Source organism: Cebus imitator, unplaced genomic scaffold (assembly GCF_001604975.1).
Source record: "Cebus imitator isolate Cc_AM_T3 unplaced genomic scaffold, Cebus_imitator-1.0 Scaffold17, whole genome shotgun sequence".
Classification (NCBI taxonomy): domain Eukaryota; kingdom Metazoa; phylum Chordata; class Mammalia; order Primates; family Cebidae; genus Cebus; species Cebus imitator.
The window spans coordinates 6,005,882-6,024,735 of NW_016107332.1; the positions used below are offsets into that span (position 1 = coordinate 6,005,882).

Below are 18,854 nucleotides of genomic sequence, written 5' to 3' on the forward strand. Positions count from 1 at the left end.
GGGAAAAAAAAAAAAAAAAAAACAACATCAATCTTGTACATCTCAATCAGAGCTCTAGAGTGACCAGGCACAATGTCGATGAGCAATAATATTTTGAAGAAACCCTTTTTTCTGAGAGGTAGGTCTCAATAGGGAACTTAAAATTTTCAGTAAACCATGTTGTGAACAGATATGCTGTCATCAGGCTTAGTTATTCCATTTATAGAGCACAGGCAGAGGACATAATTCTTAAGGGCCTTAGGGTTTTCAGAACAGCAAATTAACACTGGCTTCAATGTAAAGCCATTAGCTGCATTAGCCTCTATCAAGACAGTCACCCTGTCCTTTGGAGCTTTGAAGCCAAGCATTAACTCCTCCCCTCAAGATATGAAAGTCCCAAATGGTATCTTCTTTCAGTACAAGGCTGTTTTGTCACCATTGAAAATCTGTTGTTTAGTGTAGCCACCTTCATCAGTTATATATATATATAATATATATATATATAATATATATATATAATATATATATAATATATATATATCATATTTCTTTGACAGCATCTTGCTCTGTCACCCAGCTGGAGTGTGGTGGTGCAATCACAGCTCACTCCAGCCTCAGTCTTCTGGGCTGAAGCAATCCTCCCACCTCAACCTCCTGAGTAGCTCAGACCACAGGTGTTCACCGCCACACCCAGCTAATTTTTTATTTTTTGTAGAGACAGGGTCTCCCTATGGTGCCCAGGTCAGGCATCAATGGTCTTAACTAGCTTTTCTATATAACTTGCTGCAGCATTTACATCAAGACTTGCTGCTTCATCTTGCACTTTAGTTATGGAGATGGCTTCTTTCCTTAAACCTCATGACTAACCTGTTCTAGCTTCCAACTTTTCTTCTGCAGCTTCCTCACCTCTCTCAGTCTTCACAGAATTGAAGAGAGTGGGGGCTTTCCTCTAGATTAGGGTTTGGCTTAAGGGAGTGTTGCAGCTAGTTTATTCCTCTATCCATTAAACTTTCTCCATATCAGCAATAAGGCTGTTTCACTTTCTTACCACTTGCTTGTTCTCTGGAGTAGCACTTTTCATTTTCTTCAAGAAATTTTTTTTGCTTTCACAACTTGGCTAACTAACCTTTTGACCTATCTTGACTTTCAACATGCCTTTCTCTCTTAGGTTAACATTTCCAGCTTTTGATGTAAAGTGAGAGATGTGTGACTCTTCCTTTCACTTGAACACATAAAGGCCATGGTAGGGTTAGTAAGTGCCCTAATTTTAATATTTTTATGTCTCAGGAAATAGGGAGGCCTGAGAAGAGGGAAAGAGACTGGGAAATGAGTGGTCAGTGGAGCAGTCAGAAGACATGCAACATTCATGGATTAAGTTCGCTGGCTCCGAGACAGTTTGTGGTGCCCCAAAATAATTGCAATAGTAACATCAAAGATCACTGATTACAGATGACCATAACAGATAAAATAATAATGAAAAAGTTTGAAACATTGCAAGAATTACCAAAAGATGCTGCAGAGACACCAATGGACAGACTTGCTCTTAGTGAGTAATTCCTCAGTACTCACTTAAGGGAATGCCCTTTCAAGTAACATGAATTTTGTATTTGAGCACTCTGCTTGTGTTCTTCATCAACAAATACATTAGCACTTTAAATGAAACAAGCTTGTAGTAACCCCAAGCTTTGCTTTGGCAGTTCTAGCTGTGTAATGTGTGTGTGTAATGCATGTGCGTGTTTAAACACAAAGTATATGGAGCTACGGAGTATACCTGCTAGGTTAGTATGAATAACACAGAATTTAGATTACACAGTTAGCTCAGCTTTCATTTTCTGCTTCTGTTAAGTCGCAGAATAGAAAATGAGAGAGAGAGAGAAAAAGACTTTCTTGCTATTTCAAATTCAGAACCAACTTCTTAAAGTTAGTTAAGAAACCCTTGGGTAGTAGAGCACATTTAATCCCAACACCAACACAATCATTCACTGCTTTAATATTTTCAATAGTTACCTCATTGCATGCATAAGCTCAGAGAGAATAACAAGAGCATCCATATGTTTGCCACTTTCTTCCCTTTCAGACTCTCTCACTTCGGTAATAAAATTCTACATGCCCTCCAGGAGTATCTAAACCTGACAGCGGCTCTGCTATCTATTCTGGCAATGTCTAAAAGAGAATAACTTCCTCTGTCTTTTGTTTACAATGTAATGCTTTAACAAAAGAAAGATAGACAAAAAGATGTGTTGATCAAATAATGTTTTTCTATTTATTTTTCAAGCATGTTTTGTGCTGTTGGTAAGTTATTTCTTTCTTGAAATAACCTTGAGGGCAATAGCTCATTGATCACCCTAATACTTACATAAGCAATCTCTAAACTGCATATATGTTAAATGACAATATAAGTAGATCCATATGACAAATCCATCCATATGATAGATTTAGGACATTGGGTTTTCTGGGATATCAGTACTCTATTTTACTTGGTAATGTGCCTGGCAGTGAAGAGCTTTAAATTTGGCATCTGTCATTGCCTATCTTGGTCTAAATTATATCATGCTAAATATTATGACAAATACTCCACAGGGGAAATCAGCAGTGGGTTATGAGAGTGGTCAACTTCATATTACAGTGTACTAGTGTCTAATATTAGAACTGTTCGCCAGATGCTTCCTGTGGACTTCCAGAAAGCAGAGTGTGGTGCCACTGAGCTCCAGAGGCACTGATGTGAAGTATGCAGAAGATAAATAAATCATGTAGTACATTCATTTCACTTGGCTCCTGTGATTCCACTGACGTCACTGTGGATAACCAGGGTCTGTATGAGGCCCCTCTCGCTTCTGCGCTCTGAAGCCTTCGAGGTGCTGCCCATCTAGCCAGGCCCTGCAGTAATTTCACACATTCCTCTAATAAAGTCCTCGGGGGCTGTCATGTATTTTCCTGCACTTGCCCTATTATCCCTCCCTGCTTGAGTCTTACAGATAATTGATGATGCTTCAGTTAATCATCTTTCTCTCTCTTTTGTTCACCAGGTACTTCAGCCTTCAAGGGGCTCTTTTATTGAGAATCAATGTCTTCTCCTAGGTAATTGATCACCCTAGACCCAGGGACTCCCAATTCATCGTAATCATCATGAATACTCAAAAAGCTGTAGCCACGATACTGGAAGAGTGCAAGCAAGTGCTGGACCAGCTCTTGTTGGAAGCACCAGATGTGTCAGAAGAGGACAAGAGTGAGGACCAGCGCTGCAGAGGTGAGGTTCTGATGGGAGGCACCAGGGGTGAGCCAGCAGGTTCACTCTCCTCTCCCTTGCCTGAACGACACGTTCTCATCTCTGCCCTATTTTTCTTCTCTTGGCAGATGACCACCGAGAGATGAGTGGATTTCTAGGGCATGAATGGGACATGTGCTGCAGGCGGAGGGGCAGGGGAGGAAGCCCACTTTGTTGCAGTGAATTGCTGTCAGTTCTAATTTTAGGCTTCAGTAAACATGAGGCAACAAGAAACAGTTTAGTTCAAGAAGAACAAAGGGTCCAAGTTGGCTGGTGCACGTAAATTTCAATTATTAAAAAATTGAAGCAATTTCTGAATGGTGGCACATACTTTTTTTCAAACTAGGATTTTGTGCCTCATCAGTTTCCATAGACTTCTAGGGTTTCCAGAAATATGTCATCTCACCAGTCCAATCTCGGTTTTTTAGTCACCAATACATTCCTCATGCTATATTCTCACGCCATTTGTAAATAAATTCTCTCATCTCGGTAAATACCGATTGCATCATTATCAGAGTTTAAGAATTTGGCTTTTTGCTCATTTCATTGATTGTGTCATTCAGAGTTTTAGATAAGTCATTGTTTGGGAATTTTCCATCACAAAGTCTAGAAAGTTCAGGCAATTCTTATTTCTTCTTTAAATGGTTTTTGAGCAACCCTTTTTTTTAGATTCATTTTTAGCATTTGAATACATTTTCCTCCACTTCCATAAGTATTGTCCTTTTTACATGCTTTTAATATTTCTCTCAGTATTTTTAGCACTTTGCTATTCCTCACAGAAATAAGATTCCCAAAGAAAATGCACACGCCTTGTTTTTTGCTGTGCTTGTTCATTATGTAATGGGAAAAGGTTCTGGGAAAGTCTTTTCTCCTGAGTTCTTGTACATAGGCACATACAGTTTTACAAGGGCACTATGGAAGTCTTAATTATTTGTAACCTGTCATTTGTCCTCCTTTCGAGACAAAATAGCCTACGTCCAGTCATTTCACAGCCTCGGTTTCTATAATACACCAATGTGTGACTTTGCTTCCTGGCTCCATGCGCCTGTCAGCCTGAGATCACTCTCACAGATGTCAGCCTTTGTCAGGGAATGGCAGGTACTTGGCACCTATAGAATATGCTCTATGGCTGGCCCTCGTTCTCCCCAGGGGCGGTGTGTTGTGTTCTGTTGTTTCCAATGAAGTTTTTCTCGCCCTTTTACTACACCACACCCTTTGTCTTCCTCAGCCCAAATTCCTTTAAGCTTTGTGTTCGCCCTAGTGAAGACTCTGAGCTCCCAATTGAGTAGCATTTTCTTTTTCTTTTTCTTCCCGAGTGCCACAGAATAGGAGAAGTAATCAATTTAGTTCCAGATAAGGCAAATCGCGGCTGTAAAATCACTAAATTAGACACGGCCCTTCACGTAAGCTGCTTGGGGAAGTAAGTGATCAGAGAGGCAGAGGAGGCTACTGCTGGGTCTGGGGCTGACTGCCCGGAGTTGGCTGAATGCAATAAACGGACAGGGAAGAACGCCTCCCATGCGGAGCCATTGGCAGTCACAGCATCAGCCCAGCCGAAGGGCGGCGCTGCGCGTCCCACGCGAGCCCACCGCGCGGATGGGGTGCAGCCTGCACTGGAGCCCTTCCCTCGGCAGGTGGCTGCGGAGCGGCTCGAGCAGGAGGGTCGTGCCGCCACCGATGTCGTCACCGCATGTGCTCCCAGAGAAAGGCATTAGTACAGGGTCACTTATGGCAGCGGGGCGAGCCAGCAGACTGCAACACAAACACTGAGGTTTTTATTCTTCTCCCTCCTCCCCTCGACCCCCTCCTTTTCCCTCAGAAATTGTCCTTGTCAGCGTGGGTGACTACCCCAGCAACTTCCCCAGAGATGGAGAAGGAACTGAAATCCAGAGATACACTTTAAAAACATCGCTTAGAGGCATATTTTGTTTCAGGGTACCCCGCAGGACATTCTGACTGAGGTGTGGGGAAAGGGTGCAAAACCAAAAGGGAGGCAAAAACAAGTTAGTTGCAAAGAACAGACTTTTCCATTACCGTGAGGAAATCTGAAAACATTAAAACTATTCAGTCCAAAGTATGATAAATTTCTATGAACCCAGAAATCACATTTCCTTTGTCATGGGACTGCTCATTTTGACTCAGTGTTCAAATAATTTAAATAATTTATTAGCCAAAGTGGGGCACTTCTGAGAATGAAAAGGAGCACCATTAATAAGGACCACACAGGACTGTCCTAAGCAAACAGGACTAAATTGGCATCCCATCCATAACTGTTTAGAAACGCTCTTGAAGAAATGTTCTCTACAACTATGTTGAAAACAAGTTTAGAAGTTGAAATTATGTCAGTGACTGTAAGAGGGCCAGGCTTTCCAGTAGCATGCGGCCACACGGGTCCCTAATCCTGTGGGTCAGCTTTCAAGGGGGAATGCCATCAGTCACACAGTAGATGCTCAGTAGTCCTGGACTGCTCAGTGAGGATAAGGGGTGGTAATTTCAGTGTAATACCTGCGAGCCATCCTTGGTAATCAAGGTAAATCATTCACTGGTATGGCCCATGTGATATCCCCTCAATGCCAATCAGTCCTTCCCCACTAGAAAACTTCCTTACATTGGCCCAATTGGTGGCTAAATGGTTCGTAAAAAGGAATCACAGATCAAGTTAGGTTTTCCCTCTCCTTTTTTCTTTCGTTCTTCCAGTCATTCATATCTTTTTTGCTGTATTTAGTATGTTTCACATAGATATTAGATGAACCATGTTTTTTTATAGATGATATAAAAATATTTTTAAAGGGCCAGCTAGAAGATGAACCTTGTCTTTAATCATACTGGTCTTTCACCCGTCATGATGTGACTTATACAAATGTTGAGACATGATGTTTATCTTCAGGGACCTAACAGTCCAGTGAGAGACAGAGCTTGTTACAGAGCAGTGGGATGAAGGCTGAAAAGAGCCTGCTCCCTTGGGTTTGGAAGTGCTCAGAGCGGGCACTCAATTCCACGGCGAGCTCACAGCAGACTGGCAAGAAGTGGCAATGTTTGCTTTCAGTGCCTAAGTCGGTGGGCCGGAATTTGGTCACAAGGCACTGGGAGAAGGCGATCCAAACAGCCAGAACAGGATTTGCAGAACCTTTGAAGATTTTTATGCAGGGCAATTGCCTGTTCCATCTTGTTTTTAGAAAAATGAGGATAAACAATGTGCAAGATGAAGTGGGTAGAGCAAGATGCAGGTAACAAATTCAGGCAAGAATTACTGCCTAGGAAGAGGAGGAAATGGATTTTAGGAGGCACAGGATTTGACAACCAATTAGGTTTGGGGAAGAAAAGAGAACACAAAGTCTAGACTGACTCCTGGGTTTGAGATTTGGGGAACTTAGTAAATGGTGGTGCCAGTTATCACAATAGAGATTTAGAAGGGAAAACAGATTTAGAAAAAGGTGATGAGTTCATTTTTGGATATTGAGTATGAGAGGGCTGTGAGACAAGTACCTAGAGATTTATAGCCAGCAATCATGTATGCAGGTCCATAATCCTTTATTCATAAATCTGGCATCACATGTGTACTTCAGAATTCAGAATTTTCCTAATGTTAGGAGAGAGTCTTATGGTGCATGTACCATATATTACATTCATACGCAGTAGAAGGTGGAGTGTAGTCAAACACAGAAAGTTTTGCAGCAAAACTTTTGAGCAAACTCACTGAGTGCTTAAGCAGGACTATAAATACCCACTAGTCAATTCAAGTCTGTTTTGGGTGCCAAACTTAAGAAACATTTTCCAGTTGCCAAGCTGTTTGGGTTTCCAAAGTTTGTATAGGAGATTATGAACCACTCTAAGTAGATTTGGTGCCCATTAAGAGATTTAATATATCTACTAATGTGAAGCAGGGCCATTTCACAATTAATTTACACCATTTCAAATCTCATTTGTGTTTTTCGTAGTTATTGTCTGTATTCAAATGTAGCCCATATCGAAGGGGTGAGAAAGTGAAGTCTTAGAGAAGCAAAAAGAGGTTATACAAATTAACACTGCATCACCCACCCGCCGCAAGCCCAAAATGCCATTCCATTCCAGTCCCTTTCTCATTTTACAGGGAAAATAATATTTCCTTCATTCCTTTCTCTGATTCTTCATGCAGAGATAGTCACTAAAGTGCTTCACTTCCTGCTAAAAACCTTTCTTAATGCCTGACTACCCCAATTTACCTGTAGGGCAAAGTAGTCCAGGGCCACCCCTGACAGATAGCTCCTCACTGTTATTCTTTGAGTCAGAACCAACAGCTTAGACCAGCCAGCAAGAGGCAGGGAAAAGGTTTTTCTTTTTCTTTTCTTTTTTTTTTTTTTTTTTTTTTTTTTTTTTTTTTTTTTTTTTTTTTTTTTTTGCCACTGAAGTGCTTCATCATAACATTGGTAGCTCAACAGCCTTTTCTTTGACTGCAATTTCCTTACCTGAACTCTGACCTTTTCAGCTTCACTCCCCGGCGAGTTAAGGACCCTGATCCAGGAGGCAAAGGAAATGAAGTGGCCCTTCGTGCCTGAAAAGTGGCAGTACAAACAAGCCGTGGGCCCAGAGGACAAAACAAACCTGAAGGATGTGATTGGCGCCGGGTTGCAGCAGTTACTGGTAGGAAGAGCCACACCACCTGTTCCTCTGACATCCCTAAGTGAGGCATTTAGACTTTAAGTGGTCTAATAGATTAAATTTCTTTGAAGCACAAGACAGCCCCCTACCCTTATGGTCAAGTCTGCCAGATTGACTAATGTGGGGGAAAGAGCTGTTTGAAAAGCATTGCCAGCCCATAAGATCTTGTGTTGGTTGTAAAGCCAAATCCAGTAAAAGTGAAGAGTGGTCAGAGGGCCTAACATGAACCCTGTCATCTTGAAATATCCATGGTGGGCCAGAGAAGCAGGTTTGATTTCACCATTCCTCAAAGCATTTTAATCTTGATATGCTAGTTTCTGAAAGTTGGGTAGCTTAAAAAAATAAATGCACCATTGTTTCATCAGCGTGACTTGCTGTCTAAGCTATTGAAGTCTGGCATATTCCTTCCCTGAGCCCTACCTAGGGTCCTGTTCACTTTCTTGTATCCTCAAGATTAAGGCTGTTCAGGAAGCATCAAGTCAAAGTCATTGACATGCTTATTTCTCAACTCATTTACTGGAAATTAATTGAACTGGTACCTCTATGCCAGATAGTAGAGAGCCTGAGGAGTAGCACAGGAACTCAGGCTGCAGCTCAGGATTCAGGCTCTGGTTCTGGGGATGTCATAGGGAGTACCATTTTCCTTTTTAATAGCGTTGTTTTTCACCCACATTCTCTCAAATGATTGTCAAGGAAGAAAGATTGCTAGTTTGTATGTATCTTTTCTCAAATAAAAAATACATTCGTCTGGAGATCAGGCATGATCTCAAGCATGACAATATCCTAAAATTTTTACTTTATTGGTTTATGTAAGATTGTATTTTTGAGTCATCCCAAAATAAATATATAGGCATTGTCTTTGCCCATTCAAGCAAAAATCTAGGAAAGACCCCCTGATCTATAGACACACAAAAGCATCTTTAGAGACTTAATAAAAACAGTAAAACCCCACCTCTCTCATCCTCTTAAAAAACAAACAAAACAGGTTAAGCAGACTGGGGATTGCAAGCAAAGGAAAGTGAATACTTAAAAAGAACACAACGGTGAGCCAGGGGTTTTAAATAAATGTGGTCAGTGTTAGTGTAAAAGTAGAATAAAATAATAGCTATAATTTATATGTCACTATAGAGTTTACAAAGTGCTTGCACATGCATCATTTCATTTAATTCTAAATGCCTTAGAGTGATTCAGATGCTCTTTGACTTATAATGCTGTTGCCCCCAATAAATTCATCATAAGTTGGCAATACAATAAGTCAAAATAGTACACATTAAAATGCATTTAATACCTAACCTACTAAACATCATCGCTTAGCTTAGCCTACCTTAAGCAAGCTCAGAACACTTACTGTGCTGAAAGTGAAAACAGAATGGTTGTATTCTACTAAATGTGTATTGCTTTCACACCATTGTAAAATTAAAAAATCATAAGTTGAACCATTGTTAAGTTGGGGATCTCCTGTATTACCATTATCATCCCTCTTTTATGAACAAGGAAATTAAGGTGCAGAGAGGTTAATTTGCCTAGGGAAGCAGGCCAGTAAGTGGTGAAATTGTGACTTACAGCCTTCTCCTTCATCCAACTCCAATTCTCCATCAAGAAGCACCAGGTGAAGAGCTTGAAAGCACAGGTAGAAGCCATGAGACTTGCTTATTGTATCTAAAGCAAGCTGTAGGCCATCCAGTAAAACGTTTTGCATTGATGATGGAAATGTTCTACAGCTGTGCTGTTCAATATGGTAGCCACTAGCCACAGATGGCTCTCGAGCACTTGAAATATGGTGAATGGGACCAAAGAGCTGAATTTTTAATTTTATCTATTTTTTATTCATTTCTATGTAAATAGTCACATGTGGCCAGGGCTGCCATTTTATTGGACAGGGCAGCTCTAAAGCAGTGGCTATGAATGTGAGACCTCCAGACAACACATTACCATCACCTGAAAACAGGCCAGAAATTCAAATTCTTAGGCCTAAATCGAAAACTCTTACTGAATCAAACACCCTAAGGATGGCAGTCCAGCAGTCAGCATTAGACAAGCCCTCCAGATGATTCTGATCTGTGCTAAAGTTTGAGAACCACTGCTCTGCAGGAAAGAGTAGACTGACGAGCATGGGGGAAAGGCAGAGAGACTGAATGGGGATAGAGTGGAGACGGGTAAGGTAAGAAGTAGGGAGAATCCAGTGAGAAGACTGTAGGAGACCAACCCGAGGAAAAAAAAAAAACTCCTTTCCATCAGTTCTGGGAACGGTTGCTTAGACTGGAGCCCTCCTGCAAGAGCTGATGGCTGCTTTACTTGCTTCGAGATCCCTTGTGTAATTAGCCTAGTGGCACATGAGGACTTTACAAACCTTTCAAGGAAGGCGAGAGCAAATTAGCCTCGCAGAGGGAGCGACTCCTACTTTGACGTTTGGGTTTAGCAGGTTTCTCTGACTTTTGAACACAGGCTGAGTGCCGGAGAGGTGGCACCTCACTATAACTGGGGTTTTACTCCCCTCGCTCCATCCTGCAATCACCAGACCCCTCCACCCCTGCATTTAAAGCTGGTGGTGACGTTAGCTTAAAAACGGAAAATGATGTTTTTAAACATTTAAGTCTTGCTGTATTGGGGGTTTAATGTGAGTTGGGAAACAAGCTGCTCATATTTGGTAGACTGTTTTAAGAGCCCACTTACGATACCTCCTGCTATGCCTCTCTATACCACACAAATTTCACAACTGGAGAAATAGAGGCATAGGGAATTTAAGAAATTCGAGCCCAACTCACAAGGTTACTCAGTAGCAGCTCTAAGGGGCTATCTATTAGGCCTTCTTTAGTCTCTAATATATTTAATCTGGTAGCTTTTTGAACTCTGAGCATCATTTTCTTTAGCTTGCCCAGCAAGCTATAAATTAAGCAACCACACCTCCTAATGACTTTTAGGATGTTCTCCTATTGTGCCAAACCCCGAGTGCACAATTGCTGAACCACTGTTTTGTAAATATGGGGAACCATAGCACCCTGTGGGTCAGGCTCTCCTAAAGTCTATTTTTAATATCTTAGATTATTAAAAATAGTTTGAATAAATTCCATCATTTGTTTTTGTTTCATTGTATCTCATTCTGGTCAATTTCAATATTAGCGTTTATCAGAGCTGGATGGTCATATTTTAATAACTGACTGATTGTGAAATTCCACTCTCGCTTAAAAAAGATTACCGAGTTTTTCTTTTCATGTTTTCTCTCTTCTTAGAGTTTATTCATAAATATAAACTTTCTGTGATTTTTTTTACCTGGAAATGAATCCTTCCCATACAATGTTTCCCTTCTGTTTTTAAAATTAGCATTGTATTTAGAGCATAAAAACTGTGTTTTTAATTCCACAAAGAGCAGATCGAAGTTGAGCACAGAATGCTTAAGTAAAAGGCAAGTCAGAAACAACTGCTTTCCACAGCTCACCAGTTGGTAAAATTAAGAGTCATTTATAATGTTATTCTCTTGGGCTAAACTCAACCAAGAAAAATGATACATGTTTTGTGTTTTGCTTTCTGGTCTCCACTGTGTTTCCATTTCCGCCCTCCCCAGTGCTCTCCTCCCCTCCTCCCCGGCTCTCCAATCCCTTTTCCTTTGGTGTGTGGCCACAGACAGAAATTTATGGCAGGGGCCAACCTCCTTTACACTCCACACAAAGCTTGCTGACTTGAGAGAGTTTGTCCGCGCTCTCCCAGAAGAAACACCTGCAGTACGCTCCCTGAGAAACCTGAAGAGATGTGAGATTAATGTGGCTGTAAGAGCTGGGCAGTGTTTTGGGTATTATGCCCTCTCCCCAGGTAGATGGGTCTTTTCCGAGATGATACCAATTATTTATTGCTGAAACATCTGTTGATAACTGCAGCTGCCCTTGTAAAACAAAGCATATAACGGGGTCACAGGCTACGGGGACCTAAAATCCTACCTCATGCTAGTTTCGGTCTATTCAGCAACACCCTCAAGTCCATAGGTTACCATCATCTTTAATGTCTCATCGTGCCATAGAAAATACTTTGTAAACACCGAGCTGCCCTGCCCTAGAGGCTTTGAAGTATTATTTCATCTTCATCGGTAATTTATATTCCAGTGCCATTGTACTGTGGGAAAGAGAGGGGGAACCTTTTTTGTTTTCCATTTAATTGTATATCGCCTGACACTTTGACCTGTATTATTAGTATTAGTCAGAAAAAGGATTTTCTCCCTCTCTTATTTAAAAATAAAATTTCAAGGGAAAGTAAGCGCTCCTTCAGCTCTTTTCACTCAAAACAATGTTTACACTCTGAGAGGCAAAGATGAAAAGCATGAGCAACTTTTTTCAAGTGTCGGAGAAGGGCATTGCAGCCTGTGAAAGAGAACAGTAAGGCCCTTATAAATATCATTCAGCAGAACCTTTGATGGATTTTTCAAAAAGTATTGAAGGCATTTAGTGTTAGCGTCTGTTTAGCTCAGCTTTGGGCCATGGCGGTGGCGTGCTAGCTAGGAAAACCCGTAGAATGCTAACTTGCTGCTGAGATACCAGGGAAGGGCTCAGTGTGGATGCCGCCTTGGGAGATTTTTTTTTTTCTGTAGTTTTTACTCTTCTAAACAACAACAACAAAATGGCTAATGAATTAAAAGAAAATCTGAAAGTAAAGCTTTCAAAAGGTAGAGTAAAGGCTATGTTTGGATTTGCAGGTGGGAATAGATTGGGCTGCAAGGCCAAGAGCTGTGTGGTGGCCCTTGAGTTTGAACATCCCCTGCACAGGTTTGGGGGTCCTGATGCTGAAGGGACCTATTTTTGTGGAGGGAGGGACCTGCTCTCAGTCAGCCCTGGATTTACTGTGGTGCTCACTCGCAGAGATCCGAGATAATTTTGTAGGTCGGCACTAAAAGCACAGTCCGAGGACATGAAGCAGGCTCAGAAGGAGGATATTTATTTTTCCATGTCATTTTCAATTCTACAACCATGAAAAATGGGTAATATGATAGCCCTGATGATGTAAATATTTTTGGAAAATATCTGTGGTGCCTTGGAGTGATTTTTGTTTTTTTGAGATGAAATCGTGTTCTTGTCCCCCAGGCTGGAGTGCAGTGGTGTGATCTCAGCTCACTGCAACCTCCGCCTCCTGGGTTCAAGCGATTCTCCCACCTCAGCCTCCCGAGTAGCTGGGATTACAGGCATGAGCCACCATACCCAGTTAATTTTTGTATTTTTAGTAGAGACAGAGGTTTCACCATGTTAGTCAGGCTGGTCTCGAACTCCTGACCTCAGTGATCCACCTGCTTTGGCCTCCCGAAGTTCTGGGATTACAGGCGTGAGCCACCACACCCAGCCCCTTGGAGCGATTTGAAGAGACACCATAGTAATAAGAAGAAGAAGAAGAAGAAGAAGAAGAAGAAGAAGAAGAAGAAGAAGAAGAAGAAGAAGAAGAAGAAGTAGAAGAAGTGTTTAGTTGTTTCCTTATGCTATTCTATGGAAAACCCCTGTGGATGAATAAATTTGATCAATTTAGTTCCAAGAGTTTTTTTAACTTTTAGTTCAGGGGTACACATGCAGGTTTGTTACACAGGTAAACTTGTGTCACAGGGGCTTGTTGTACAGAGCATTTTATCACTCAGGTACTAAGCCTATTACCCATTAGTTATTTTTCCTGATTGTCTCTCTCCTCCTATCATCCACCTTCCTATAGGCCCCAGTGTGTGTTGTTCCCTTCCAAGTGTCCATGAGTTCTTATCATTTAGCTACCACTTATAAGTGAGAACATGCAGTATTTGGTTTTCTGTTCCTGTGTTAGTTTGCTAAGGATCACGGCCTCCAGCTCCACCTGTGTTCTTGCAAAAGACATGATCTCGTTCCTTTTTATGGCTGCATAGTCACAATATTTTTTCTGATATGCCTCTTCATATTCTCTTGGTGCCTTTGTGGATATTTTCATGTTTAAACTACTTAAGATATTACAGGGGTGAAATTTAATACATGAATAAACATAAATAAATATAAGAGTTAGTCATTGCAAGATTGCAGAAAATGCTTTAAAAATGCCTAGTGTGACTAAAATGTGAGCTCAGGGGGTGGAGGAAAGACTTTAGCAAAAGAAACAAAAGTATGAATGTATTAGGAAATGGAATACCAAGTTAAAGAAAGTTATGGAAACAACAAATTCCCTCCATAAATAAGCTCTTGGTTAAATATGTAAAAACTAATTTTAGAATATTTATTCTAGGTGCTGATTTTTATATTAGTAATAGAGAATTCAAAAGCTGTAACAGGTGCTGTTTGGATTATGATTCTCTCAGCAACTGATCTTCTCAAGCGGGTTTTTAATCTTATGTGCTTTGGAGCTTTAATAGCAGAAATCTTTTTCATCAGGATGCAAACACACACACACAGAGTGAAGATAAACTATGCATTCATTCATTCAGCATATGCCAGACATTTGATAGAACACTGAGAGAAATGTAGAAGAAATAGAAGACCCAGTTCATGTCCTGGAAAACTACAAGAATGAAGAGAGAGAGCAACCCTTGTGAAAGTCCTGCTTATTAGAATGGATCTTCCCATGTGTTGACCTAACATATTGTAGTTGCTCAATCTATGTTCTTTCAGCTATTACTATAAAATGGTCTTAAAGAGACATGTTATAATTCCCTTTTCACAATTAAGAAAATTAATGCTCAGAGAAGTTAATTAACCTGTTGAAAGTCACAATTTGGATTCCCCATCTTTCTATGGACGGCTCTGTTCTTTCCATTTAGGAGAGCCATGCTGGCTTTTTTTTTTTTTTTTCCTGAGAGAGAGTTTCACTCTTGTTGCCCAGACTGGGGTGAATGGTGCCATCTCGGCTCACTGCAACTTCCACCCCCGGGTTTAAGCGATTCTCCTGCCTCAGCCTCCCGAGTAGCTGGGATTACAGTCGCCTGGCACCATGCCCAACTAATTTTTGTATCTTTTTTTTTTGAGAGGGAGTTTTGCTCTTGTTGCCAAGGCTGGAACGATCTTGGCTCATTGCAGCCTCCACCTCCTGGGTTCAAGTGATTCTTCTGCCTCAGCCTCCTGAGTAGCTAAGATTACAGGCGTTAGCCACCACACCCAGCTAATTTGATTTTTTGTAGCCACAGGATTTCACCATGTTTGTCAGGCTGACTCGCTAACTCCTGACCTCATATGATCTGGGATTATAGGCGTGAGCCACTGGGATTATAGGTGTGAGCCACTGCGCCCAGCCTATGCTTGCTTTTAAGATGCTGAGATACCAGTGGTTGGTCACAGCCATGGCCAGGGGCCTTGATTGCTCCTACTCTTGCCCTGACTACTTCAGGAACCTCTGGATCTTGCCGTGATCTGAAAACCTAAGTTTGTCTCAGAAAGAACTGGGATCCAGCCAAATGCCTGGTGTTTCTGAGGCTGCAACAATTGTGTTTTGTTCAGGTCCCCTAGATAAGATAGCAGATCAGGAAAATGAAGTATGAGGAAGGGAGCTGAGCTACTTGTCAAAGGCAGAACAAACAGCGAGTGGTGACCAGTTAGACAGACAGGGTGGGCACTAAGGATAGGATTTCAGTCTCAGGATGGGCAGGGCAGTGATGCCTTTACCTGAGACAGAGCACAGGAGGGGAGGCTGGTGTGTGCCTCTTGGATGTCTTACAGATAGCTGGAACTCACAGTCCTTCTCTTCCCTCCTCTCAGATAAGGCCCTCTTTCAGGGTCCAGTAGCATAAGCTGGGAACTTCAAGGTCATTCTTGTCAACTTCCTCTCCCTTGCCTGACATACCTACTCCATCACCAAGCTTAGCAGGTCTTACTTTCTAAACCCCTCCCCAGCTCCCCTCCAGCCCATCACTACTCCTGTTCCAGCTGCAGCTATGTCTCACATGGGCTCCTGCCACTGCTTCCAGAATAGCCTCCCACATCCACACTGCTCCATCCCCTATGTCTCTTCTCCATGCACAGAGGTGTTTGTGCAAACTACAACTCTAGTCTGTCATCCCAATATGCCTAGGAATGTAAAACCCTGTGATGAGGCCCACAGGCCCCGCCAGGCACAGTCCTTCCCTTGGCTGCCCCTGCTCCACCATCTCCATCTCATGGCCTCCTTTCAGTCCACAGTCTCACCGGATTCTTCCATGCACATGGCTGTTTTCCATTCCCAAGACAATCTTCCCTCCCTCCTTTGCCTGATTAATTTCTGCGTATCTCTCCCTTCTCAGCTCACATCTCAGTTCTTCAGGGAAGCAAGCCTTCCCTGATCTCTGTGAGTAATCCAAATTCCCCAATATAGGCTATGAGACACCACTTTTGTAGAGCTTTTCAAAGTTGCAGTTTACATCTGTTTATGGATTTCTTTTATTCCTGTCTCTCTCTTCCACTAGCTACAAGCTCCACGAGGACAGGGCCTTATCTGTGTTCACCATTATATCCCCGACACTTAAAATGCATACCTTCGATGAACACCCTTGGATGGGAAGAGGGATGGATGGATGGATGGATGGAACAATATTAATGCTATTTGAAAAACATGGTGTTTCATATGGATGTGTAGTGGCATAGACCTGATGCTGCCCCATGCGTGGCCCACAGCCAGACAATTGTCTGGGTAATGATCGGGAGGATAATGCCTGTGTATCTCTCAGGGATGGAAGGCATTTAAGTAAATGCCTTAAATGCTTTCTGATATAGAAATGAAATAGCACCTGAAGAAGATAATGTTATTTGTTGTGCATATTATAAATTGGAGTGGGGAGCTCCTGAGTTTGGGGAGTACACTGAACTGCCAAGGAAAGAATGATCATGTGAGGTCCTGGGTAAATTTAGGCTTGAAAGAAGCAGAAAGAGGAAGCATATCTAAGAGACATTATGAAAAATCACCTAAGGGATATCATGATTCATGGAATGAGCTAGACTGAGGTAGATTGCGTTGTTGTTCCCATGTATTTGCTGTTGCCATGTGACTTGCATGCCTTCCTCTGAAAGGAATATACCTTCCCATGGAGATACTAGGCTTGGCCCTCACGACCTGTCTTAGCCTCTGAAATGTAACTGAAACTGACATATGCCAGTCCCAAGCAGATTTATGAGCCATTCTGTCATTCAGTAAGTGGAAGATTTCCTTTGCCTTGTGAACAAGGTAGGGGCTACTCCCTCAACCTGTGAAGAGCAGCAAATGTGGAACAGTCTCTGTGTTACAGCCAAACGGCAGGCCATAAAAAATATGGACAACAATTGCTAAAACAACTTTGTCATTAAAGGCAATTAAATTTTAGGATTATCAGCCTTACCTTGTATCAGGGGTTGAATCCCCTACCCCCTCAAAAGATGCGTTAAAGTCTTATCACTCAGTGCCTCAGAATGTGACTTTATTTGAAAATACGGTCACTGTAGATGTAATTAATTAAGTTAAAATGAGGTCATACTAGAGTAGGTGAGCCCTTAAACCAATGTGACTGATGGCCTTGTGAGAAGACCTGGAGACACAGGGCAAATGCTGTGATGATAGAGGCAGAGATTGGATCTATGCAGCTCCAGGCCAAGGAGCACAAGGGTTGCTGGCAACATCAGAAGCTAAATGAAAGGCATGGAACAGACACGCCTCTTAGAAAGAGCATGACCTCGCTGACACCTTGATTTCAGACTTCCAGCCTCCAGAAGTGAGGAACGATATATCTATATTGTTTTAAGTCACCCAGTTTATGGCTACCTCAGGAAACTAACTTGCCAAGTGTATATGTGTAAGACAATGAAGCAAGAAAGCTCTCAAATGACTTCTAGATTCTTCGTATGTAAGCCTGTGTCTCTATAGAATAGAAGGCAAAATAAACCTCAATCTAAAGGAAAAAACAGAATTTGTTCAATGGAATATTTTAACAAAAATTCTGGGTTTTTTTTTTCTTTTTTTGTTTTTTTTTTTGAGACAGAGAGTCTTGCTCTGTCACCAGGCGTCAGGCTAGAGTGCAGTGGAGCAATCTTGGCTCACTGCAATCTCTGCCTCCTCGGTTCAAGCAATTCTCCTGCCCCAGCCTCCCGAGTAGCTGGGACTACAGGTGCACACCACCACGCCCAGCTAATTTTTGTATTTTTTAATAGAGACGGGGTTTCCCCATGTTGGCCAGGATGGTCATGATCTCTTGACCTCATGATCCGCCCGCCTCGGCCTCCCAAAGTGCTGGGGTTACAGGCATGAGCCACCATGCCTGGCCAACAAAAATGTTTTTAAAAGGAAAAGAAGAATAGGCTCTGGTATCTAATAAGTTATTTTATTCTTAAACATAACTAGAGAATATAGATTGGGAAATACATATCACTCTTTCCACTTCATCAGTTTGTGGTCCAGAGTACAGCCAAGAGCCCATTAAATATCTCCATTTGGATGTCCCAGATGTCTCAAATTCAATAGGTCCAAAAGTGAACTCAGCATCTCTCAACTCTTCTCCCTCCAACCAACCAAACTTCATCCTCCTTCTCTGATCACTGTATCAGTAAATGGCACTACAAATCACCCAGTTCCCCAAACCAAGACCTTGACTTTATCTTCCCCCTAATCCTCATATCTCATTTGTTACCAAACCCTAATAATTTCCTTCTTAGATGTCTCTCATTATTAGGCTAGTGCAAATATAATTGGGGTTTTTGCAATTAAAAGTAATTTAATTTATTTGAGACAAGGTCTGTCTCTGTTGCCCAGGCTGCAGTGCAGTGCAGTGCAACAATTTTGGCTCATTGTAACCTCTGCTTCCCAGGTTCAAGCCAGTCTCCCACTTCAGCCTTCCAAGTAGCTGGGACCATAGGTGCATGTCCCCATGCCTGGTTAATTTTTTAATTTTTTGTAAAGATGGGTTTTTGCCATGCCTTCTGGCTGATCTCAAACTCCTGAGGTCAAGTAATCCACCTGCCTAGGCCTCCCAAAGTGCTGGGATTATAGGCATGAACCACTGCACTTGGCCTTCTTTCCTAAATTATATCCAACTTCTCTCCCTAACTCTAGTCACATT

At 41.9% G+C, this 18,854-nt stretch overlaps 1 protein-coding gene across 6 annotated transcripts in view; it reads left to right on the plus strand.

Moving 5' to 3' along the window:
• The window catches only part of ALPK1 (alpha kinase 1), a 165,989-nt gene that overhangs the window by 89,914 nt on the left and 57,221 nt on the right, over positions 1 to 18,854 (plus strand). For 4 of the 6 annotated variants that reach the window (XM_037731943.1, XM_037731937.1, XM_017509953.2 and 1 more), the window contains 2 exons: positions 3,006 to 3,226; positions 7,710 to 7,864. In XM_037731943.1, the coding sequence (XP_037587871.1) occupies positions 3,106 to 3,226; positions 7,710 to 7,864 (276 nt within the window). In that variant the 5' untranslated portion in view covers positions 3,006 to 3,105. The remainder of the gene's footprint in view (positions 1 to 3,005; positions 3,227 to 7,709; positions 7,865 to 18,854) is intronic. The other 2 variants (XM_017509944.2, XM_017509958.2) reach the window with 1 other exon arrangement.